This window comes from Rhinatrema bivittatum, chromosome 17 (genome assembly GCF_901001135.1).
Source record: "Rhinatrema bivittatum chromosome 17, aRhiBiv1.1, whole genome shotgun sequence".
Taxonomy (NCBI): Eukaryota; Metazoa; Chordata; class Amphibia; order Gymnophiona; family Rhinatrematidae; genus Rhinatrema; species Rhinatrema bivittatum.
Genome location: NC_042631.1, coordinates 34961713 through 34986893, shown reverse-complemented (window position 1 = coordinate 34986893; position 25181 = coordinate 34961713). Strand labels below are relative to the sequence as shown.

At 44.5% G+C, this 25181-nt stretch overlaps 1 protein-coding gene across 4 annotated transcripts in view; it reads left to right on the top strand.

Moving 5' to 3' along the window:
- Window positions 1–25181, top strand: part of LOC115079304 (single Ig IL-1-related receptor-like) — a 65229-nt gene that overhangs the window by 28490 nt on the left and 11558 nt on the right. For all 4 annotated transcript variants that reach the window (XM_029582728.1, XM_029582729.1, XM_029582730.1 and 1 more), the window contains exons 4-8: window positions 11793–11923; window positions 18770–18910; window positions 21651–21794; window positions 23077–23179; window positions 24652–24802. In XM_029582728.1, coding sequence (XP_029438588.1) covers window positions 11793–11923; window positions 18770–18910; window positions 21651–21794; window positions 23077–23179; window positions 24652–24802 — 670 coding nt within the window. The remainder of the gene's footprint in view (window positions 1–11792; window positions 11924–18769; window positions 18911–21650; window positions 21795–23076; window positions 23180–24651; window positions 24803–25181) is intronic.

Genomic DNA, 25181 nt, shown 5'->3' with positions numbered 1-25181 from the left:
TGGATTCATTTCAAAAGGGTGGCTATGCACCCGGCCCTCTCATGGTTAGGAGAGAGCCTCGTCTTCAGCGAGTCCCACCAACGCTCTTGGTTAATGGTTGCCGTTGTTAGTGGCCCTTGCTCAGTCAGGGGGCACAACTAGTCCCCAGGAGCCATGAACAAGGCAAGCTTCACACCTGTTTACCTGTGAAAAAAAGGACTGCTGAAAATGACCTCTCTCCCCCCTCCACTGTGGGTAAAAGTGCACACACTGTTCACAGCAAGAAAGAAACGTCTGCTCTTTGATTTATTGTGTGTATGTGCTCTAAGAAGTCCTAATTATTTTCTTGGTGGGTGGGTGGAAGGGCTGGAATGGGCCATTTAGAAATGTGTGCAAATGTTTTAGCTAATGTCACCCTTGATACGAGAGTACAAGTGTTTGAACTTGTTTTCCAATAAAAATGGAGATTATATTAAAAATAAAAAACAAAAACAGAATAAAATAGTGATCTTCTTTTGCACAACCCAAACAAGAAATGGTTTAATACTAAGAGTTCTTCAGTCATGAGCTGTATTGTTGCTTTAAGTCCTTCCGGATCAGCACTTCATCTATTCCTAGTTCTCAATTGTGAAATTCCATTCTTCTGCATTTAAAGATGGGAGAATTTTATAAAGCCTTTTCAATTACAGTGTATGAGACTAAGATAAAGTGGTGTGTGTGTGTACTGACAGATAAACAGATCGATATTCAAATGATTTAGGTACCTACAACAGGGTTTTAGCCGAGTAGATGTTACTCATTCAAAATGTAACCCCCTCCCCCCCCAATTCAGCTCACTTTGTGCAAATGAAATCATCGCCTGACTAAAATGGGGGCAGGTTTCCGAATTTCGCTGGCTAACATCTTGTTCATTGCTAAGCAGACATTTCGATGCTGAAACAGCAATCCTACATTTGGCTGGCCAGATCCCCCCTCCCTCCCATACACTTGCAAAGAAAGGCTGGGCAGGGGCTGTCGGAGGAAAGGGCTGCACGGGGTACAGTTCCCACCTGATTTATTTATTTATCTGATTTTTATATTCCTCTGTTCCTGATAAGAGCACTATTCAGGGAGTGGGGAGATGAGACTGCGCCACAGGGTATAGCCCCCCCCCCCCCTCTGAGAGTGCTGTACAGGGTATAGCCCCCCTCTGAGAGCGCTGTACAGGGTATAGCCCCCCTCTGAGAGTGCTGTACAGGGTATAGCCCCCCTCTGAGAGAGCCACACAGGGTACAGCCCCCCTCTGAGTGTGCTGTACAGGGTACAGCCCCCCTCTGAGTGTGCTGTACAGGGTATAGCCCCCCCTCTGAGAGTGCTGTACAGGGTATAGCCCCCCTCTGAGAGCGCTGTACAGGGTATAGCCCCCCTCTGAGTGTGCCGTACAGGGTATAGCCCCCCTCTGAGAGTGCCGTACAGGGTATAGCCCCCCCTCTGAGAGTGCCGTACAGGGTATAGCCCCCCTCTGAGTGTGCTGTACAGGGTATAGCCCCCCTCTGAGAGTGCCGCACAGGGCATAGCCCCCCTCTGAGAGTGCCGTACAGGGTATAGCCCCCCCTCTGAGAGTGCCGCACAGGGTATAGCCCCCCCCTCTGAGAGTGCCGCACAGGGTATAGCCCTGACTGCTGGATTCTGCTTCATGCCGTGCAGTGCAATGGCTGCCACACTGTCTTCCATTATTTCAGGCTCACTGGTTCTCTGTTCTCATATTAGCTAATGCAGCACAGCACAGGGAGGTCAGTAAACAGACGTTTTTGCTTCACAGCTCTGTTATCTCTGTTAGCAAACTTTCACCGATAGCTTTGGGTATTTGTATGGATTTGTTTTTCATCTCCTTTGCCCCTGGTTTTATTTTTGGATTCTTTGCCGCCTTCTGCACTGTGGCTGTTCCCACACTCCACCCTCTGTCCTCCAACCTCTCTCCGTTATTAAGATTTATTACCTGCCTTGTTTGAATAAGCTTAAATCAACAATAAAGTGGCTTGTCTTTCTTTTCTCTCTTCCAAGCATTTCTCCTGCTTTCCCTTTTCTGTCTTCCAAGCATTTCTCCTGCTTTCCCTTCTGTCCTCTGTCTTATTTCCTATACTCCATAGTCCTGACCTCAATCTGCCTTCTCCCCCTCTCTCCTCGGCTGCTTCTTTCATTTCTTCTCCACCTGCGGTAAGGTTACTCTTAGGTGCCCTTGCATTTGCTGCCTTACCTGTCCTGCCTTACCTGTCCTGCCTTACCTGTCCTTTCACTGGTTTTCTCTGCTCATGAGTCCTGGTGCAAAGTTCAGCAACTCCTTCCTAGTGCAATATCAACATTGCGCCTTGGAAGGAAATAAAATGCAAGTCACTGTGACAAAGGCTTGACAGCCTCTCCTAAACTGCCACCTGGAGACCTGGCACCATTCAGAGGAGCCCTTAACCCTTTGGGTGCCAGTGCAGAATTTGGATTAAGGGCTCGGCTGTTTCATCAGACAGGGCTATGGTCAGAGGCAGTAGAAAGGCAGCAGACCTGTGTCCTCAGGCTGTTCTCCTGGGTCACCCACATCAGCTGGGTCACCCCCCATCTGGGGGTTGAGCTGCAGAGGCAGAATTAAGCAGTTCTGGACCAAGGCAAGGCCATGGGGGCCTGCCAGCTAATTTTCAAAAGGAACCCCCCCCCCCCCGCCTCCGCCCCTCCCCCATGGGGTTTCCCTTTGAAACCTGGGCTGGAGGCCCACAGCGAGTTCTTAGTAGCCATGCACAGGTGTTCCGGCTGAGAAGCAGGAGCTAATGGAAATGTAGAAAGTACACACACAGGGCATTCAGAATGAAAGCTCCACACACACAATGTCCCCCATAGAATGAACTTTACGAAGGGACGGATAAAACAGCTGGAGCTCCCAACGTACGTCGTGTGGCAATAATAATCTGCAGCATCAATATTTGTAGTGAGACTGCCACATTAGGAGTAGGAAAAGGTAAGAAATCTTAGGTTCCCTAGGGACAGAAATGTAAGTAAAATCAAAAACCCACTTAATTATCACATCCCAATACCTCTGTATTAAGGGTTTTTCCAGTTTATTTTAATGAATATTTATTATAGAGCAGGAGTACTGTCCGTATACACAGCACGTGGTACACCCTCCACCGATGGTTTATAATCCAGGGAAGGAAGTAATTAATAACATATATTTGACCTTCATACATAGTAACTTATCCTAAGCGATGATGTACATGAGATTTCAGGACCACATACATCCCTTTCCCACAGCATTAAGGAGGCAAGGGCTGCCTTGTAGTGCTCCTGTAGTGTGTTTAATTTTTTTTACTGCAATATCAGTAGATCAAATACATAAAATCTAAATAAAACTACATCCTGAAGTGTGATTAAAGGTGGCAAATAGAAGGGCTTGTTTTATGGCAAGCGAATGTTAATTCCAGAAATAACATGCAGCAAGGCTGGAGGAAGGGAGGCAGGAAGAAGATGAAAGGGTGGATGTATGGTGCCGGGTCTACACCAAAAGCAGTATGGAGATAAGACTCTGTATTTATTTATTTCACAGAATTTATAATCCGCCACCTTACCAGAGCCTGTTCATAAATATTCATCCCTTAGAGAAAAAGAGAGATGGGGGAATATAATAGACATTTAAATACCTTAAGTGAGCATTAAATCAGGTTTTATGCGCACAAGTGGTGCTTTCAAAATAGCCCTGGCAGGTACGCGTAGAACACGATTTTGAACACAGGACTGGCGTAGTGGTGGGGTCGGGTTTGACGTGTATACTTTCACGTTTCAAACGTATGTACGCAACAGAATGAGCGGCAAGTTAGACCTGCGCGTGGATCCGTGTGTATACCCAGCGCAACCTGCAAACTTTCCAAGCGGACTTCTGTGCATGGGTCATGATGTTCAGCTCCACTGGGAGAGACTCAGGCACAATGTCAGGAACTATATTTTTATGGGGAGCACAGTGGATGCCTGGAATGCCCTCCCAGAGGAGGTGAAGGAGACAAAAGCGTTAACAGAATTAAAAAATGCATGGGATAAACGCAGAGGATTCCTAGTTGCCAGAGGATGGTAATGAGGCACAGGGGTAACCTGCGCAGAGCAGCACATAACCCTGAACACCTTGTGGGGTAGACTGGATGGGCCACTGGAATAAAGAGTGCTGACCTTAGCGCGGGTTTTAACTCCTGGTTTAATGGGATTACGAGCTTATATGTGAAAAGATTCAACACTAAAATGCAATTTAAAACTCCTGCTAAAAGTAATACAGGAAAATCCCACTGTTAGTGGAGTTGTTGTATATTATTACCCTGCAATGCAGCGAGGAGTGCTAGGAGTCAGGCTGCTTTGCGTAGAATTTTCTTTTTAACACCGGAAAATAAATGCCCAGGTCAGGGAGACAAAGCTAAGCTCACATTTGAACTAATCATTTGGGCGAATCGAGCTGGAGAAAACCGGCTGTAGGTGCCTTGCTCGACCCAAGAAATCTCCTTAAGTTTATAACTCGTGGGATGCCGGTATTTGATATTTGCTTGGTATTGTATCGTACTTTTCAGTACATAATAGATATAACATTTCAGAACAGCTACACCTGCGATATAATTTACTTTCATAACTTTGTTTCTTCTTCTTAAGCCATATGTGTTTTTATGATTAGTCGGGTACCTAAATCTAACAGACACCTCGAGCAATGCTTTGCTTTTTACAGGCAGGTGAGATGTACCACTGCCTCCTCCCTACAACCCTCACTCACACACATTCTCCGTTATTTGATTTGGTGCATTTAAATGTTTCACACTCCCCTCTCCAACCCTCCCAAAGCTAGAGAACGAGGCCAAGTGAGTAGATGGCAACCTTGGCCAAACATGAAGCCGCTTGGTGTTCGGCCGTCTGTTCTTGTTTGTTTTCGTTTAATGAATGAATATATTTTGTTTTGCAGTTTATACGTCAGATGGTTGGGTGAATGTTTGGAGCAGTTTTTGGCACCTGGGAATCATTGCATTTGGTTAATTTTGCAGCTTTGCATCTAGAACGTCCTGCTTGTCTCATTTGCCGGCTGATCTTTTTGTATAAACTTGCAATTAAAGGAAATTCAGGTTTTAAAGTTCCAAAGATAAAACGCATTCTGATTGGGGTGGGCGACAGAGGGGGTGTAAATAACAATGAAAGTGTTTGCTCCTTTATAAAAATTCTCCAAGTGCTATTTACGTTCCAATCTTATCACTGCACCTAATCGCTTTGGTTCTAGCACAGATTCTCTGTTTTACGTGTTCGGTTTTTGATTTACTCGTTTGTTTTTTTTTAAACCTGGTCATTATGCATGCCATTTGGTTACTGCATCCCACAGTCACCACTTGAGTAAACGAAAATCCACGTGGATCTTAGCACCTGCTTGATTACATCAGCCCCTACGTTGCTGTGTGACCCACTTGCACGACTGACGGCAAAAGAAGGAGGGCTGTGGCACGGCCGGGCTTTGAAAGAGCTGGTGCGGCGTTTCAGGGCCCCGCAGAGTAAGATGGAGAGCCCCTGCAGAAAGGGAGCATCCGGACCAGGAGCTGATTCTGCCCACGGCGTTCCGGGTCGGCTGGAGAGGACAGAGATGAGCAGAGGGAACCTGATGGATCTGTGGCACTAGAGACAAGACGTGAAGGAGGGGTGGGTGAAGGCTTTGACACTAAGGAGACAGAGGAAGGTTCACTTTTCAGAGGAAGAGGTGGCAGTAAGGGCCTGACTTTGGAAGGAAAAGGTCACACATGGCATTGAGAGAACAGGCGAGGACTTTTTATGAGCACCAGCAGCTCACGGCATTGCTCACTAGATTCACTGGTGGGAATGAAATGACTTGCTTATAGTGACAAGCGCACGTTTTTCGGGTTCTTCCTTTTTTTGGAAGAGGAAGGTCATGGGGAAAGCAACAGTTTACTTTGTTTGTTTTTCTGTGACCTGACCTCTGTAGACTTTAGCCTTTTGTGTCACCACAGAGAGCAGCAATTACAGTGACCCTGCTTTATCAAACAGACATATAATAAAGAAAGTTTGTTACTGAAGAATTTGACTTCTCTAACAAATGCCATCTAAGATGTGCAAGGCAGCTTGGTTACAGAGCATTATCTTTTCTTACCAAATGAAAGTGGGTTAGCGGCTGGGGGAGGAGCGACATACAGGGCCGGAGGAACCACTAGGGGAGCTAGGCCTGTGCCTAAGGGCGCCGTGATTTAGGGGGCGCTGCGGCAGGCGGCAGAATTTTGAAAGGGCAAAAAGTGCCCTTTCAAAATTCTACCAGCCCCCGCCTCACCGTGCCACCCTCCCGACTCCCCCCTTGTGGTCCAGCGGAGGGCCTGGGAGTGATCCGCTGCTCCTGAGGCCTCGGCTACCACTAAGCAAAATGGCGCCAGTGGCCTTTAGCCCCTACCGTGTGACAGGGGCCAACCAATGGCACCGGTAGCCCCTGTCACATAGCAGGGGCTAAAGGCCACCGGCGCCATTTTGGTTAGTGGCAGCCGAGGCCCCGGGAGCAGCAGATCGCTCCCGGGCCCCCACCTGGACCACCAGGTATTTTTTAAGTTTTCTTTTGGGGGGGGAGGAGTCGGGGCTGCGATCGGGGGTACGACAGGGGGGGCGGCACAAGGCTGAAGGTGCCTAGGGCGCCCAATCTCCTTGCACCGGCCCTGGCGAAATAGTGGTTAGAGCAATGGTCCGAGAAGCAGGAAAACCCATGCTCAAGCGCCACATCCCCCACTGATACTCCTTGTGCCCTTGATCAAGTTGTCTGATCTTTTGTTGCCTCAGGTACCCACTTAGAATATAAGTTCTTTGGGAAGGAACTTGGTGCACCTGAATTCTAAAAATGCTATAAACATTATTTGGAAAGGTGGGCTAAAAATCCAAATTTATCAGTAATGGATAACCCCCTATTGGGAAAACAGGACTGCTACAGACCTCTGCACAGCAACTACATGCTAGCAGAATACCTGACCTTGGTCCCACATAGAAAACAGAGACAGACTTCAGATATGAATAAGTGATCACAGACATGCGCAGACAAACTGAACTGGAAAGTCCAAGGAAACAGAAATAAAAATGTTTCCTCCTGTATTATGCAAAATATAAAGATATTGCATAAGACATACATGTGTGCCAGAGTTAACAAAGAAAAGCAGACTTACCACAAAAGAGTGAACAGGAAAAACTTGATATCTGAGGCAAACGGGAGAAAGAGCAGCTATTGTTGCAAAATATATATATCCAGAAATGTAATCTGACCGGGGACAATACAGACCAAAACCAGAATTCTTCTGAATTTTTATCTTACTATTGTCACTATTTTGTAACTGTTTCCCCGTTTATTTTTACTGCTTTATTACCTTGGCAGCACATGTCCCCATTATCACACCAATAAAGAAATCGGAATCTGATCTGCTCTGTTTGTCCACGCTAGCTTCAACCCTCCCCTCCTGCTCCTTTCATGCAGAAAGGGAGAAAGGGGAAATAGGAGGGGAGAGGGCTGGACTATGGAGTAGAGTGGCTCTTCTTTGTTCTGCTCTGTCCACTGTAGCCTCACCCCTTCCCCTCCTATTCCCTGTACACTGCCTGGGAGAGGAGGAGATACATCAGGAAGCAGAGGCCTATTCTCTGCTGCCTGGGATTCACTGGCCAGTATAGTCATCTGGCAAAGCCTTGTGTGTTCATGTATAGTGAAGCCCCTGGTGACACTTCCAAAATAGCTGTGTTCTAGGCTATGACCTAGTCTATTTAAGAAAAGGGCTTGACCTGCTTCAGAGTCAGTTGCTGGGTGCAGGAACACAGATAACAGCTAGGGCAAGAGTGGATTACCATTATCATCTACAAACATACAACAAAAAGGATACAACAGTACAAGGAACTTATCCGTTCCTCAACCTAACCCACCAAACTCCACCCTAAGGATCTTAATCACACAAGTACTCATAGAAAGGACTCTATTACTAGATGGGCATAATGGCAGGATCCAGAAAACCTGACCATCAAAATCATCATCAGTAAGCAAAGATCACAGAATGTCTACAAGATCAGACTATGATACGTCTGTTTTAGGGTGGGTTTTTTTGGCAGACCTCTTTCTTCTGCTTTATGTATGGCAGGCAATGAAATCTGCCCAAGGGACATTCTGTCTACTCCCCTCGGGTAGATTTCAATGCCAGCCATCCATAAAGCAGTAGAAATGGGGATTAAATTTGATAAGGGACTGACTGTGTCTCACCAGATTTCTGCATTGGTGAGAACCTCCTTTTTTGTGATACATCCGGCATCTGCAACCGTCAGGATTTATACATTCTGGTCTATTCCTTGGTCTCAGTTAGATGATCGTAGCATCATCATTTAACAAGATTTGCCTGTCAGCTGTCACTCAAGTTAGATTAGACACCTACAGTTACTACAAAACACGGCACCTAAATCGACTTTTGGCTTAGAAAATATGACCATGTCACTTCTCTTCTGGAAAATCTGCACTGACTTACCAGTACCATGTCAGATTAAATTCAAAAGGTCATGTCTTGCTTTTAAAACTATTCAAAGGGGCCATCTGGAATATACGGTATTTGATCTTCTCTCCTACTAGCCATCAAGAACTTTATGCTGTTCCCAATAAGAACTTCTCAGGTTTCAGGAGATTAGACTGGAATCAGCTTGTATTTAGCTACCAATCCTCCCTCAGAAAACGTTATCGCTTAAGGTTGGCTAGAAGTAAATTATCTAAAATTTAGGAAAGTGATCAAGACTTGGCTGTTTAGTCAGACATTAAATGCCAGATAACGGGCACTTACAATTCTTTTGTTCCATAGTTCTGAGCTTTTCCAGTTTGGTTTTCCTTGGAGAGGCTTTGTTGTATTATGTTATTTGATATATGTACATTTCAGGTTATTGAATTATTGTATGTCTTTTTCCTAACATGAGCCACGTTGACTATTGTATAAAGTCAATATATCAGATTAAATAATCTAAACTAAGACTGTTGGGAACGCAGTTTACTTTAGTGGTTTCTCCGTAATCTGCTCTGAGTTTGTAGCATCTGAGCTCTTATGTCACCACAGGTAGCAGCTATTGCAGTCACCTGGGGGGAGGGAAAGCAGGGGTAGAAGGAGGTTTGGGGTTGTGTTTTTGATTCCTATATTGGCGTAATTGGTCTGAGGATGGTTCAGGAATCCACCATTCTCAGTGTTGTACATTTTTTATGAGAAATATCAATAAAAACGTTTATTTAAAAAAAACAAAAAACAATTTGCTACTGCAGAATTTGGGTTTGCTAACATACGGGCCTATACAGTAAAGTCCGTGGGAGAGCGAGTGAACGCCCGCTCTCCCAGTGCGCGCACAGGCCACTCTCCTGTCGAAAACGCGCGTCCAATCGTGGGGTAACAGTGCACTCCACCAGAGCACACTGTACTGTATTGGCCTGAAATACCATACAAGATTTACATTACAGCTTGTGTGGAAGTGCTTTAGCTGTTGGGGAAAGTATTGCATACTGGTTACAGCAATGAGCTGAGAACCAGCCAAACCAAATCCCATTTCCCCCACTAACACTCCTTGTGATCTTGATCAAGACACGTTATCTCCCATTGTCCCTGAATACTAATAATGCTGTAAGCTGTCTTTAGAATTATTTCGAAATACAGGGTAAAAATAAAGAGGTCTATATTCAGACTAAGTCTGGATAGCAAAGTTAGCTAGATAATCTTATCCTGCAGACTTTGGAGGCATATTCAACAGTGCAGCCACACTATTGCATATAGTCAGCTATCTTACAGGCCGATACAGTACAGTGCTTTTCTGTGCACCCTCCGACTTAATATCATGGCGATATTAAGTCGGAGGTCCCAAAAGTTAAAAATAATCAAAAATAAAAAAAAAATAAAAATTTAAAATGGGCCGGCGGCTGCGGGTTGAAAACCGGACGCTCAATTTTGCCGGCGTCCAGTTTCCGAATCCGTGGCTGTCAGCGGATTTGAGAACCAACACCGGCAAAATTGTGCGTCTGCTGTCAAACCCGCTGACAGCCGCCGCTCCTGTCCAAAAAGAGGTGCTAGGGATGCGCTAGTGTCCCTAGCGCTTCTTTTTACCACGGGCCCTAATTTGAATACATTTTTTTTCTGAATCTCGCACACAGGAGAGTGGCCTGTGCGCTTGCCCGCTCTCCCGTGATTTTTACTGTATCGGCCCGTGTATTAGTTAGCTGGCTAACTTTAGGACAGCTCTTTGATTCGACCAGACTTGGCTGGCTAACTCAACTCTTCCCAGTTATACCCTTGGACCGCCCCTAACTTATCCAGCTAAATTCTAGCCTCCTAACTTATTAGCTGGCTAGAATTTAGCCAGATAAAGGCTAAATATAACTGGGTAAGCCATTCAGATGGATAACATTACATTATCCTCCAAATGGCTTTTGAATATGGATCTCAAAACAATTGCTGTGGCACCCCCTTCTGGCCAATGAGTGGAACTGTTGGGCCCTCTCAGAGGAGATTTTTCTCTAGTCCTCAGGCTAGCAAAGATGCATGCTTTATGGAGGTGACCAAGACACAGAGGGTGGAAAAGAAACAGGGAAAAATGTGAATCTACAAAAAGAAAAAAGTAAGTGCTATATTTGTTACATACAGTGTGCATAGTGCTGTATAAATAATTTATTTAAAATACTTATATACTGCTCTAGTGACAGTTCTAGGCAGTTAAATCCATATCCATAAACTGTAATCTACAGAAATAAAATCAAATAAAATTAACTCACAATACTAAAACATCAACAAAATAAACAAAGAAAATCTCAATAAATCACAGCAACATTGAACATATCAAAAAGTGTTACATTAAAATAAAATAGTACAGCTCATGTTCTCAGCAACATTTTTAAAAGTATGCATACTTGATGGCAATCGTGAATAGATCAATAGCCACCACTAACTGGTGAACAAATGTAATTAATATCCCAGTGCTACTCCCTTGGGTCAAACTACTGCCCAGAGGGGGGATACAAAAGGAGCCTAGGGAGATAAAGATCAAACTAGTTTCTAAAGGCAAGGGTAAACACTACAGGTAGGCCTTTGGCTGTTTCCTGAATAACGTATATCAAGATGTCAATACAGGGATATAATGTGTATTTAGTGCATGTCATATTGGTGCAGTGTGTGCAAGAGAGTTCACTGCCCAAAGTACTCTTCAGAGACACGATGCTAACTCACTGCTCTTATTTTCAAAAGAATTTTACTGCGAGCCAATGGGAAATCTTTTCAAAATAGGGTCTGATTAATTTAGACAGTGGTTCTTCCCAACCTAGGGACTAGAAGAATTACTTAAAGGTTTACAGGATGGAGAAGTGACTGTGGTCTGGTGCAGCCCAATTCAATCCCATTCCATCACCTACCAAAGACATCCCTTCCGCCACCGCACTCCCGGACGGAGCAGCAGCTTAGCCGGCAGCACAGGGACACAGTGAGTGGGGGCTTTTGGTCTCTGCTGCTGCTCCTCCTTCCTCCTTCCTGCATGCTTGCTTCCTGTTTAGACAAGAAGTGTGTGTCAGTGAGGAGAAGCCTGCACAGGCATGAGAAGCCAACATGGGCTGCTCCTGTTTGTGTCCTCATGAATCACTGCCTTGTACGGTGTTGGGATACTGGCACAGGCCTCTTCTGTCCTCCCAGATTGGAATCATGCCTACTTTTCCCCCTCATGCCAGTTCAGGCTTTTTGTGTCCTTATAAGTCTCTTGTTCACTTTGTACCCTTTGTACAATGATAACTCTGATCATCTTTTGTATTCCCGCAGGGTAACTATTAATGGATACCAGAAGATTCTGTCCAGCATTTTAGAAATAAACATCACGGGACGTGAGGACTACGGAGTGTTCACCTGCCTGGTACAGAACACGACCGCCACTTTCACATTGAACAGAACAGGTTAGCTCATGCCCCTTCTCCTGAGATACCCCTGTCTGACTCTCTCCAAGGACGGGAGGCTGTGTTTCTACCTCATTAAGCTTTCTTGCTTTGTCTCCCTCTCGTCTTCTGTCTGCGTTTCTTTGTCCCTGGATGCCAAAAACATTTCTTGGGTTTCACTTTCCTTGGGCCTCTTTGATTCTACGAGCAATAGCAGTCCTGCATGCTGGTCAGTTTCTCTTTGCAGGTTGCATAAAAATAAAGGTTAACAAACAAAAAAAAAATAATTATAAGGTGATATCCTTTTATTGGACTAAGTTAATACATTTCTTGACTAGCTTTAGGTAGCTTACTGCCTTCATTGGGTCAAAACAAAATGAGTGCTTCTGACTTGGCTTGTTCTTCTTTGCTTGTGATCTTACCAGACTAGCATGGCTGATGTAACAGTCCCCTTCAATGTCAAGTCAGATTTCCTCTCTGCTCATGCTCTGCGTGATCTTGATAAGTCCTTGTATCTACCTGTGCATGGTTCACCCTGCTGTAATTTGATAGCAATAATATTATTTGTAAACGTATGATATACAAAGCTAAGTATTCTTGGAGAAAGGTCTTTTGGAGTTTGTTGGCAGGTCTGCAAAAATAAATTACAATGCACAGTTTCCCTCCTAAAACAAGGAATAAACTATTACAAAGCTGAAAATAGCATCATTGGTTAGTTATCTAAAATTCAGGAAAAAACAAAATATGGGATCATCAGCAATGCAACAGTTGATCCATTATGATAGGTGGATAGTTTGGGTTCATTTTCTTTTTGGGTACTTGCCAGGTTGCCAGGTTCTTATGGCCTGGATTGGCCACTGTTAGAAACAGGATGCTGGGCTTGATGAACCCTTGGTCTGACCCAGTATGGCATGTTCTTATGTTATGTTCTTATGTTCCTACCGGGGCACTTTTATATCAGCATGCAGAGATTCAGCCTTTTTATTATCTACAGTCTGCAAGTTACATCTTTTTAGCATGTTTCAAAAATGTGAAAATTAATATTAATTTTGATGTGGACACCTGTCTGTCATGGGAGCTGACCATGGTGCTGAGCAGCAAGGAAATGTACTTTTAATAAATCCCCAGATGTATTTCCTTGTTTTCCTTTCAGCATAGAACTTCCCTGTGTAAGGAAAGCTCTGTTTCCAGCAATTTAATCCTCAAATGGTTTGTGAATTCTTTTAATTTTCCAGCCCAGCAGATTTCCTCCTACTTCTTTGGACATTCAGTTCAGTCAAAGTAAGCCTTTGCCTGGTTATAGCACCATGAGCCTTCATTCACAATTACCCCTGTTTTATAATCCCTTACGGGCCGAAACAGTAAAAGTCCAGTGCCCGGAGAAATTAACGCCTACCTTTGGGTAGGCGCTAGTTTCTGAAAGTAAAATGTGTGGCTTGGCTGCACATTTTGCTTTCTGAATCGCGCGGGAATACCTAATAGGGCCATTAACATGCATTTGCATGTTGCAGGCGCTTTAGGTTCGGAGGGGTTTGGATGCGCGTTTTCGCCCCTTACTAAATAAGGGGTAAAGCTAGAGCGTCGAAAACGCGCATCCAATCGCGGGTTAACAGTGCGCTCTGCCAGAGCACACTGTACTGTATCGGCCTTTTACCTAGCCCAGCTATTACAGTGACGGTCCTTGATCAGGTGCCACAGACCAAGGACCACGGCTCCTTCCAGAGTATGGTAGACGTATACATTGAATCCATTCAGTAGGTGTCACCGTTGAGCAGTGGCTGAGATTCCCCACCCTCCAACCCCCGGGGGCTGTGAATTCTGTCTCTGCAGTATCTCCCGCCCTGGTGGATCCAGGAAGCAGAAAATCAACCCAGGAATCAAACCTTAGTCCTCTGCATGGCAGCACACTGCCACTGAGTCTTTGAAAATAATAATAAATGTATATCAGTAAAATCCAGTGTGGCATAAAAGGAACAAACCATTAACTGAGATGGAAGTTTGGATTTAGTTACTTGCCTTTCCTAACCTGAGCTCCAGTCGAGTGCACGCACAGAAGGTATTTCCCTGCCTCATAAGGTTTACAATCTATTACAATCTAAGGAGGTCTTTTACTAACCCGTGATATTTTTCTGCAGCTTTGAAAACTGTGCAATATTTTCCCCCATGGAAAAATTCTGCAAGAAAAATATATTTATTTATTTATTTCGATTTTTATATTCCGCTTTTCACACTTTTTCAGCACTTCAAAGCAGATTACATTTAGGTACTGTAGTATTTCCCTATCCCCAGAGGGCTTACAATCTAAGTTCGTACCTGAGGCAATGGAGGGTAAAGTTTTATTAAATATTGCAGGGAAACTTTCTCAAAAATCACACAATGGCCTTTCACCGGGGGCTGCCATCTACTTAAAGGGCCATGACAGCCCTAAAGACCCCTCCCAATGTTTAAACGTCCACCCAGGAATCTTGAGAGACCTCTGCCTACCCTCCCCCCCACCATCTAGAGGTGGGTCACAAGTGAAAAAGTTGAGAAAATATATATTTAAAATTCACATGGTGATGCTCCACATCCTACCCAAACTCCCTTCCCAATAAAGGCAAAATCCCAAACCAAATGCGCCCCTCCTACAATAGCAGCCTGCCAATCCACCTGAACCCCTAACCCAACCTAGCCCATCCCCCCGGTATACTTAGTGCTCTAATAGAACCCAGGCTCTGGGCTGGCTGCTTGCTCAGTTCAAAATGGCACTGGCTGTTCCTCATAGTAGCTATGCCCCTATCTAGATTTGTCCATTTTACTGTATATTTGATTTGTTGTCTGCAATGAATACTGAAAATCGCAGAATACAAGGTATTAAATAATTAAATGAAAACACATAGTTCCAGCCGTCCATCATACTAGGTGTCACAGTTTCGCCTGTTTCACAGACTCACCGTGTCTTGAGTCTACTGGCTATAACACCTCCTCGCCAGCAGAGGTCTCCACTAAACTCCATTCAGAGCTATCCAAGCCATTTCCTCACTGGCCTTCTGTGGTGCAGCTTCCTCTCCACCAGAGGACCTCAGCAAGCTTAATCTCCAGCCTTGCAAGCTCCTTCTCACTGCTTGCACCACACCCGTTCCAGCCCTTTCTAACCCAGTCTCACCTATTCACCTTTGCCTCTTCATGGAGTCACTCTTGGATCTCTGACCTGGCTGCTGTTTGTTTGTTTTAAGTCTTGTGGCTTCTGGGCCTTCTTGCTCTGTGGCCTATCCTAGGCCTTGCCTTGTAGCCTCTGGGCTTCTTGCCTTGTGGCCTATCCAAGCCTCTCTCTATACCTAGGGACCTTTGGGCCTATAGCCTAGTGGCATATGGGCTTCCAGCCTTGTTGCCTTCAGGTTTCCACATTCCTTGTTCTGTGTTGTTTTGCCTTGTCCTTGTTTGGTCCTGGCCTAATCTGTCCTGCCCAATTCCGCACTGGGCAGGGCACGACAAGACCAGACAAGTACAGTCTCCATTATCCTGTCCACAACTCTCTGTCTGTACCAGTATCCTGTCCACAGTTCCATCTCTATCCCAGTTCCTGCTTAGGGTCCTGCCCAGTATCCTGTCTTGCTTTTATCTTTCCATGGCTGTGCTCACTACCTTGCCTTGTCTATCACAGCCCCAGTCCTTGTTCTGTGTCCAGCTCCAGAATCCAATCCAACCCTGCTCCTGCTGTACCTCATCCAGCTCCTGTACCAAACCTTACCTTGTTCCAGTTTAACCAGGACTCACCATGATGTACTGCTACTGCAGAGACCTACTGACCCCCAGAAACCAAGGGTCAACCTGCGGGGGCTAGCTAGGTGGAAGACTGGACCTTGCCTTATTTTGCAGCCCTGTCCTGGTCCTGGGGTGATGTACCCTGGTCAGGGAAACCATGACACGAGGTATGCCCCTATCTAGGAACATATGGTGCTAGCCGGCCGTCATATCAGGTGCACATTAAACTCTTAGCGCTGCTTAGTAAATATACTCCTAACTTTGTACCTGAAGAAATGAAGGGTGAAGGGACTTGACCAAGATCATAATAAGCATGGGTGAGAGAAGTAGGATGTGACCCCTGGCTCTCTGCTGTAACCAGTAGGCCACTCCTCCACTCTTATGAAACACCATGCAGAAAAGCAATCTAGGTGCTATTCCAAAGTATTTCATTTTGAACAAGAGTTCACCATTTTAAAACGTTTATCTTCATTTTAGCCCTTCTGATCCTGTTACCCCTTGCTGCAGCAGGAACGGTAGGAAATTCTTTTTCCAGGCTGGATCTTTCAGCAGCTCTCAAACACCAGCAAGGCAGGTTTCTTCAGCATAAGCCTCCTCCCTCCCCAGAGGCCACAGTGCATATTATCTATGACACACTCACACTTGCTGGACAGGAGACTGGAATATAGGTCACCAGGGCCACCGCCCAAAATACGATAATTCCAAGAAGGCTTTAGGCTAAGATTCTCCTGTTCCAGATGTAAATGAGCTAAAGTTATGGCAGCAGCGTGGTAGGTTTGTACATAAGAAGTAGACTTAGCTTGATTTACTTCAGCTTAGTTTTACTATCTGCGTGCTGTAGATTTTCCTCATCTCTTAGCTACACATATCTTGCATCAGGGGATTACCATAATGCCAGCTCCACACAGACCTGGCCAAGTTGCTGTAGTCCACTGCTGTCTTAACAAAATGAAACATGTTACACAGTTGCATAACTGACTCAACTGGTTTCTTTCCGAGCCCCAAAGGAAGTCATCAATGGTAGTGCTGAATATTGTAATTTAGAAGCAAATTGAGGTGCTTCATGCACACATTTGCAATACGAAGCCTCATAATGCATAGGCTGGTGCACCATTTTGAATCTGTGTTCACCATTAAACTCTAGGAGCAAACTGAAGAATTATATATGGGGCAAACAATTTGTTGGCTAACTTTACAAATTTGGAAGAATGGGATGGTCACAGGGTGGCATCAGAAGCTTAATAAAAGACTTCTGACATAGAGGTCTATTTACTAAGTTGCATAATTGCAATAACATGCATTATTGCTCAAATTAACACATGTACATAGAAACATGATGGCAGAAAAAGACTGTATGGTCCATCTAGTCTGCCTATCTGTCCAACTCATTTAGCATTATGATTCCCATCACATCCTTAGAGATGCCCTGTAGTTATCCCATGCTTTCTTGAATTCAGATACCATTTTTGTCTCCACCACCTCTGTTGCAAGGCTGTTCCACTCATCCACCACCCTCTCTGTAAAGAAATGTTTCCTAAGATTACTCCCGAGTCTACTCCCTTTCAACCTCATTGCATAACCCCCTTGTTCTAGAGTCTTATTTCCACTGAAAGAGACTCACCTCATGTGCATGGAAACCTTTGAGATATTTGAATGCTCTATCATATCTCCCCTATCTTGCCTTTCCTCCAGGGTGCACGTTTAGATCTTTGTCTATCCCCATATGCTTTAGAATGAAGCCACTCTCTAGACTGACTCCATCCTATTTATATCTTTGAAGGTGCGGTCTCCAGAATTGAAAACAGTGTTCCAAATGAGGTCTCGCCAAGAAGCAATACAGGGGCAATATCACCTCTCTTTTTCTGCTGACCATTCCTCTCCCTATGCTGCCAAGCATCTTTCTGGCTTTTACCATCTCGTTATCCACCTATTTGGCTACCTTAAGATCATCAGATACAGATTTCACTCTTCCTTTCTGTGTAGAAAACTTTCACCTCCAATACTATGCCTTTACCTTGGGTTTTTGCATCCTAAATGCATTACTCTGCACTTTTTAGCATTAAAACTTAGCTGCAAGTCCTTAGACCATTCCTCAAGCTTTGCTAGATCCCGCCTCATGTTTTCCACACCTTCCTGGCTGTTCACCCTGTTACAGATTTTGGTATCATTGTCTAAAATCAAACCTTTCCCAACAACCCTTCCATTATGTTGCTTACAAAAATGTTGAAAAGAACCATTCCAAGGACCCAATCCCTGAGTCACACTTCTAGGAACAACCCCCTTCTCAGTGAAAACTATTTATCACTTCCCATTGTCACCTCCCACTCAGCCAGTTTCTAACCAAGTCACTCTAGGTTCCATACCAAGGATACACAGTTTATTTACAAGTCTTCTGTGCGGGACTGTGTCAAAGACCTCCCTTGATCCAACTCCCTGGTCACTTAATCAAAGAAATTGATCTGATTCCTCTGACAAGATTTACCACTGGTAAAATCCTGCTGCCTTGGATCTTGCAATCCATTGGATTCCTCAGATTGCACTCTCCTCTGATTCAGCAGCAATTCCATTAGTTTGAAGCTCCATGGGCACATTGAACCCGCAGGACTGCAGGCTAATTTTCAAAGGGAAACTGTCTGCACCTGTTTCAAAAGAGGGGCAAAGAACCTGCATTCCTTTCACTGCAGGCCCAAACTTTTGTAAAGTAAATGTGTGGAAATCCATGACCTAATCCAGCCCCTTTTATCCTCCATGTATCGGTGTGCATGTACGTTACCCATTCTGAGGGGAATAAACCATTTTCAAACCATGTTTTTATGGGAGTAATCCCATGTTCACCCATGTACAATGTCTGAAAATTGCTCTCTGTGTACATTTTTGTTTTAAGGGGGCTGCTACTTTAGAACAAGAATTTCTATTTTTTCTTCTCTCTCACCAGTCACCACAGTAAGAACCTGATTCATGAAGCTTTATTCTCATAGACAGATAATGAGGAAAAAAATAGCCCTAGTAAATCAGGCTTTAAGTCTTGCGAATTCAGGTTTTTTGCTGTCTTCCTGAGCCTAGCAAATTCAGGTTTTTTTGCCGTCAGCATGTGTCTGTGCCCATCGGTCTTTCTGCTTGCAGAGGAAGCTGGTCACGTGGAGGCTGTGCTCTTTGCCGTCGTGGTCCTGTTGCTGCTGCTGGTGGGAACGCTGCTGTATGTGAAGTGCCGGCTGAACATCCTGCTCTGGTACAGGGACAAGTATGGAGACGTTGAGATCAACGGTAAGACTGATCTTATCCTGCCAATCGTTGCAGTCGGAGAAAATGCAGCTGTTTGGCTGACTTCACTCTGCCTCATGCTTATGGGGGCATTTTCCCCAAATACTTTAGCAAATGTCTAATCCAATTTTCCTATGAATGACTAGATTTCATCTGAGTTAAGGACCCCTCAAGAACTCCCAGTATTGACAAGAGTGTAATACATTTGTTTAACTGATTAAAGCCTCTTGATATATAACATGAAGGCTGACCAGCCTAGACAAGCACTAGAAATCATTTTTTGGTCAGCTAGTACTGGCTGTCTTTTTGTCCATAATGTTCAAGGGTATTTTGGCAATGCATTTTTATCATGGTGTGTTTTAGAAAGATTGTTTGAATACTAATAAAAACTAGTTTGCTCCCCCACCTCACCTCATGCAGCCTCCCCCTGAGATGAAGATGCAGGTCAAACTAGTTTTAATTAATATTCAAATTGTCTTTCCAAAGCTCGCTGTGATATAAAAGTGCATTCATAGCCTACCATACACTCCAGCTAGCCAGGAACCCAGGCAGCCATGGATTTAATGTGAACCATTTCTAAGAAAATGGCTTCTCGGCCTTTTGTGTAGGATCATAGGCTAGTCAATCCTAAGGTTTGAGCTGGGAGCTGAGGGCAGTAGCTTCTTGCCCTTTTGGCTGAAACTGAAATCCTGTTGAATGAGAGGTTAACACCTTGCTACCTGATTCCATTGGGGCACTTGATGATGTAATGTCGACTATTGTCAAAGCAGGAGGGTTAAACCTCTGCTAAAAAACAAAAAGAAGACATGTTCATGCTGTGTATAACCAGGTCTATAGGCAGTACTGTAAAAAAAACTAGAATTAGTTACTGGCTCTTAGTGTAAAATGTAAATACATTAGTGCCATAAAAAAAAACTTGGATGTAACCAGCTACTAGAGTTCAATTTGTTTTCATTTGTTCAAGATGCTACACTGAAACATAGGAACACAGTAAATGATAGCAGAAAAAGACCCAAGTAGTCCATCCACTTAGATTTTGGACTATCAACAAGCTCTTTAGAGCACTGATGGAAACAGGATGCTGGGCTTGATGGACCCTTGGTCTGCCCAGTATGGCACGTTCTTATGTTCTTATACTTTTTTTTAAAAAACTGTCTCATGTGCTTAAATTGTTGCTGTTTCTAGAAAGATAGGATCAAGGGCAGTGCTGGGTATATGCAAAGTTATATTTTATGAGGGTTAGTTACAGACGGGCCGATACAGTAAAATGCGCGGGAGAGCCGACACTCCGAGGCGAGCGCCCGCTCTCCCGACGCGTGCCCAGGCCACTCTCCTGGGCGCGCGATTTAGTATTCAAATGAGGGCCCGCAGTAATCCCTAGCGCATCCCTAGCGCCTCTTTATTGGCAGAAGCAGCGGCTGTCAGCGGGTTTGACAGCCGACGCTTAATTTTACTGGCGTCGGTTGTCAAACCCGCTGACAGCCACGGGTTCGGAAAACGGACGCTGGCAAAAATTAAGCATCCGTCTTCCAACCCGCGAGCCGTGGGCTGAATTTTTTTTTTTTTTTTACGATTTTTTTTGGGGGGGGCCCTCCGACTTAATATCGCTATGATATTAAGTCGGAGGGTGTACAGAAAAGCAGTTTTTTCTACTTTTATGTACACTTTCCTGATGCTGGCCGAAATTAACGCCTGCCAAAGGCAGGCGTTAATTTCTGAGAGTAAAATGTGCAGCTTGGCTGCACATTTTACTTTCTGGATCGCGCGGGACTAACTAATAGGCTCATCAACAGGCATTTGCATGTTGTGGGTGCTATTAGTTTCAGGGGGGTTGGCCGCACATTTTCCACGCGCTATTACCCCTTACTGTATAAGGAGTAAAAATAGTGCATCGAAAATGCACAGCACCAAACTGCATCAGCCCGAGACTTGGTTACCAAAACAACAAATACATTTATTTATTTATTTATTTAGCATTTTTATATACCGACATTCTTGATAAAATATCAAATCAGGTCGGTTTACATAAAACAAAACTATCGCGGTGAGGCGTTACAATAAACGGAGTTTCTGAACATAGGAATATATATATTAAGTAGACAACAGTGAATGATCAAATAACGTGAAAATATATAATAAATAACATGTAGTAAATATATAATAAATAACATGTAGTAAAGTAGATAAAAGTGTAATTAACTAACATGTAATAAAATAAATAATAAAATAGAATAGTATAAATAAATATATAAATAGACGACAGTAAATCGTCAAATACATGGAAATACATGGAAATACATGGAAATAAAGGTCAAAGAACTACACATACGTACATATACCACCCTCCCCAAAAATTAAGATGACACCTTTTTATTGTCCTAACTTTTAGTACATTTATTGATTGGTTTTTGGCACATCTTTCTTCAGATTTGATGAAGAGAGTATAACTCCTGAAAGCGAGTCAGGAAATGTATTGTTAGTCCAATAAAAAGATGTCACCTTAAAAAAAATTTTTTTTTTTGCTTGTTGACCTTTATTTCCATGCATTCAAGTGGACTATCATGGCAACCGTGCTGCTTTATCCAAAACAGCAAAATACCCCGATCTTGTAGATACAAGTATTTCAGTTAGTACCTTCCCTTCCACCTCTGGCTGTCGGCTGTAGACATGGCGAGAAATGCTGATGCTGTTTCATTTATTATTCCCCTTCCCTCCGCTCTCACCCGATGAATCTGTGGTGCAGACGGAAAGTTGTACGACGCCTATGTCTCCTACTCAAGCAGCACCGATGACAAGAAGTTTGCACACTTCATCCTGAAGCCGCACCTGGAGAACCGTTATGGCTATAAACTCTACCTGGATGACAAGAACATTCTGCCCAGCTCAGGTATCGTTTTGCTTTGCCATCATCTGCATCCTGGCAGCTGCTGACCGTGTTCACCTTGCATTGCGCTGCACCATACAGTTCTTATGCCAAGACTGCCTCTTTAGGTTTAGGCTGGGAAATGGAGCGATAAAGCGACTTTTTGACCGCGCAGAGTCCAGCGTCAGGCTACAAATCAGTACCACTTGCTGTGCTGCCTGGCACTGTACAGTAGGGTGGATGCCGTTATTATTGTGCAGGGCACGGACTTGGTTAAACGTAGAACCCGAGAAAGTGATAGGAGTTAAAGATTATCCAGCCTAGGATACCTGCCCACTTTCCTCCCAGATATCCCAATACCACAGGCATTGTGGGATCTTTCAAGTTACCCTCGCCGTCCCACTATTTAACCTGCTTTTTGAAATATTCAGTGAACAATTTTTTGCCACATTGCAGGAACTTGTTGATGGTCTGTATAACATATTTAAAATATATTTATCCCAGTGATGACCATTCTGACTTGATTATGGTTCATCTCGATCCATGTGTAATTATCACTCCATGACTTCATCCCATGCTGCTTCTGATTGCTTTTCTTTGGTTTTAGTTTTGGCATGGTAGCTTCCTCCTCCTCCTCCTCCTCTGTGCTTCCAACTGAAATGAAACCGATTGCTACTGGGGCTACAGTGCTTTGTACCTTCATTTACAAATACCTGGAACATGTTCCCTATAGTTAACCTTCTACTTCCTCCCGTGTCAACAAGCCATCATAGCACGAGTCCACTGCCTGTGAGGCAAGGACCCTGGTTCCTTCCATATCCTGGCACAAATGTGCTTTTAGCCAGTCAGTAGGTGTCACTGTAGAGGGCTGTGGCCACTGCCTCCACGTCGTCACCTCCTCTCCAGCAGGCCTGAGAGCAGAAGCCAGGTTTGGGGATCAAACCCACGATTCCCACATGCTTTCGCCAAGCCATCATGCCAGAGTATTGCTCTTGGGTTTCTGGTACACACACAGTACAAAGTTGCACAGCTGGTTAGGTTCGAAGATGTTCAATGGTCCTTTGAGTCCAGCCTTTGCCTAATTTCCTAAAACATCTCTCTACAAAAAAAAACAGCAAAAAAAAAAAAAAGAAAAGTGCTATGCTTTTGTATCTAAAACAATTCCTTGCATCCCCCAAATACAAAGATCAGCATGTTTCCATGTCTATATCATCAAAGTCCTGATGTTGAGCCTAGATCCTTCTTGCATCCCACTGCCTGCATCCTGAGACATTTCTTTTTAGTTACTGTCTTTCTACCTTCCCAGAGCCCTCTGCAGAGCTGATTATGAATGTCAGTCGATGCCGGCGCCTCATTGTGGTTCTCTCTCTTGCGTACCTGGAGCAGGACTGGTGCAGCAGTAATTTCAGGTAACCTAGGTATGGTTGCTGGTTGAACAAAAAATATATTGCACAGAAAGTCCAGCTGGATAGGTGATGGTGTTAGCTGAGCATGATTGCTCCCCATTTCTAGCATTGAATGGTTGGTTAGTTGGATGTGGAGAAGGCCTGTGAGTTGCTGGTGATGGATGGAAATACAAACAAATCTCACGGACAGAAGAAATAGAGCACATGAGGTACATTTACAAAATGAAAGCCTTGAAGGAAAGAAGTATACGTGAGTCCAGTAGGATCAGTGAGAAACATTCATACAAATCTCAAAATAGCCTCCTCTGACTGCTTCCAGCCCATGTGGAATCTGGTCCAGCTTTGCTCATTGCTATTTTGGTGGGGGCAGTGAAGGCCTCTCTCAGCCTATAGAAGTCCAGGCATCCCAGCAGCAGTCTTCCAGCTAAGAGAGAAGGGCTGCAGCTTTGTCTGGAGACTGGCAAATATCTGCCTTTTGCTTATTCAATAGAACTTGCTCTTGAATGATACCTTAGGGGTAGATTTTAAAAGGTACATGTGGTTCCCGGCGCGTGCACATGGACGCACACATGTTATAAAATCCATGGGCCATGCGGACATGCGCAGTGGATTTTATAATCTGCGTGTGCAGGGGGGGGGGGGGGGGGGAGTGAATTTTAGCAAAGTTCACATGGCGACGCAATTGAGCCTCCCCCAGTTCCCTCTCAGTCTGCTCCGATTAAGGCAGTCGGCTGGCACACGCAAGTTGCCTCTGCTCCGACGGAACAGTAAGTAAAAAATGTTTTTAAATTATTTTAGTTAGGTACGGGTCAGGATGAAAAGGGGAAAGGGAAGGAAGGTTAGGTGGGGGGGGGGGGGTAGGGAAGGAGCGGACTGGGAGGTAACTTCCCTATCCCCCTGCCTAACCTTCCTTCCCTTTCACCTTTCCACCCTGACCCCTACCTAACTAAAATAATTTTTTACATTTTTTTACTTACTGTTCTGTCGGAGCAGAAGCAACTTGCGTGTGCCAGCCGGCTGCCAGCACGAGCTTCCCCGGAACAGCAGCTAATGGTCTTGATCCCGCCCCTCCCCCTCCCCCTCCCCCTCCCCTTCCCCTTCCCCCCAGCCCAGACCCCACCCCCAGCTCTCCCCTTTCTCAGGGCCCAGCCCTTGTGCATGATTCGACAGTTATGCGCATGGCCGGGCCCTTTGAAAATGCGCGTGGCGCGCACAGGACCCGGCCACATGCATAATTGCCGGTATTTGCACGCATGGGCCTATTAAAATCCTGGCTTTAGTCTCCCTCAAACCAGACTCTACGAGTACTTCCAGATTTCACAGCACTTACAGCTCATTGGGATTTCTAACCTCTAACGATTGTATATTTATTTGCAGGTAAACTGTGAATGGAGGTGATGTTCATTGGGAGTACAATTATGGTGGTGTACCTTCCCATATTTTACCCTCTTTAACAATTCTGAATTCCTTTGCAGGGAAGGTCTGTGGCGGCTGATGGAGCTCTCACAGAAACCCATATTCATTGTGTTTGAAAGTCAGTACAAGGACCTGTCCTTCCCTGTCACTCAGTTGCTGAAGCAATACAAGCGCACCTTGGCCCTGCTGCTCTGGAAGTCTGGCTCTATGGTATGGGAGGTGTCCTGTATTCACAGTTTATTTGATCTGTTTTCCTTGTTGCACTGTAGGCATATAACATTGCTCTAATATAACCTTCCTAGTTGGTCCCTTGGACTCAAGGTATTCTGGGACATGTAGTTCCTTTGGAGGGACATCTTCAGTTTGAAAAAGGCTCCTAGCTAAGTAGCAGCACCTTTGGTTTTCTCTGCCTCACTAATTCTGAGGAAAGCGTAAATTCAACTAAAGCATTAACTCATTACAACTGTGACAATTCCAACAAATCTGTGCAGTTACTCTTGACTCCATTTCATTGCAGTGAGCGTTATATTTATTCATTCTTCTAATAAATGTTTCGGAATTTAATGTAAAATCCCCACCCTACATGGGA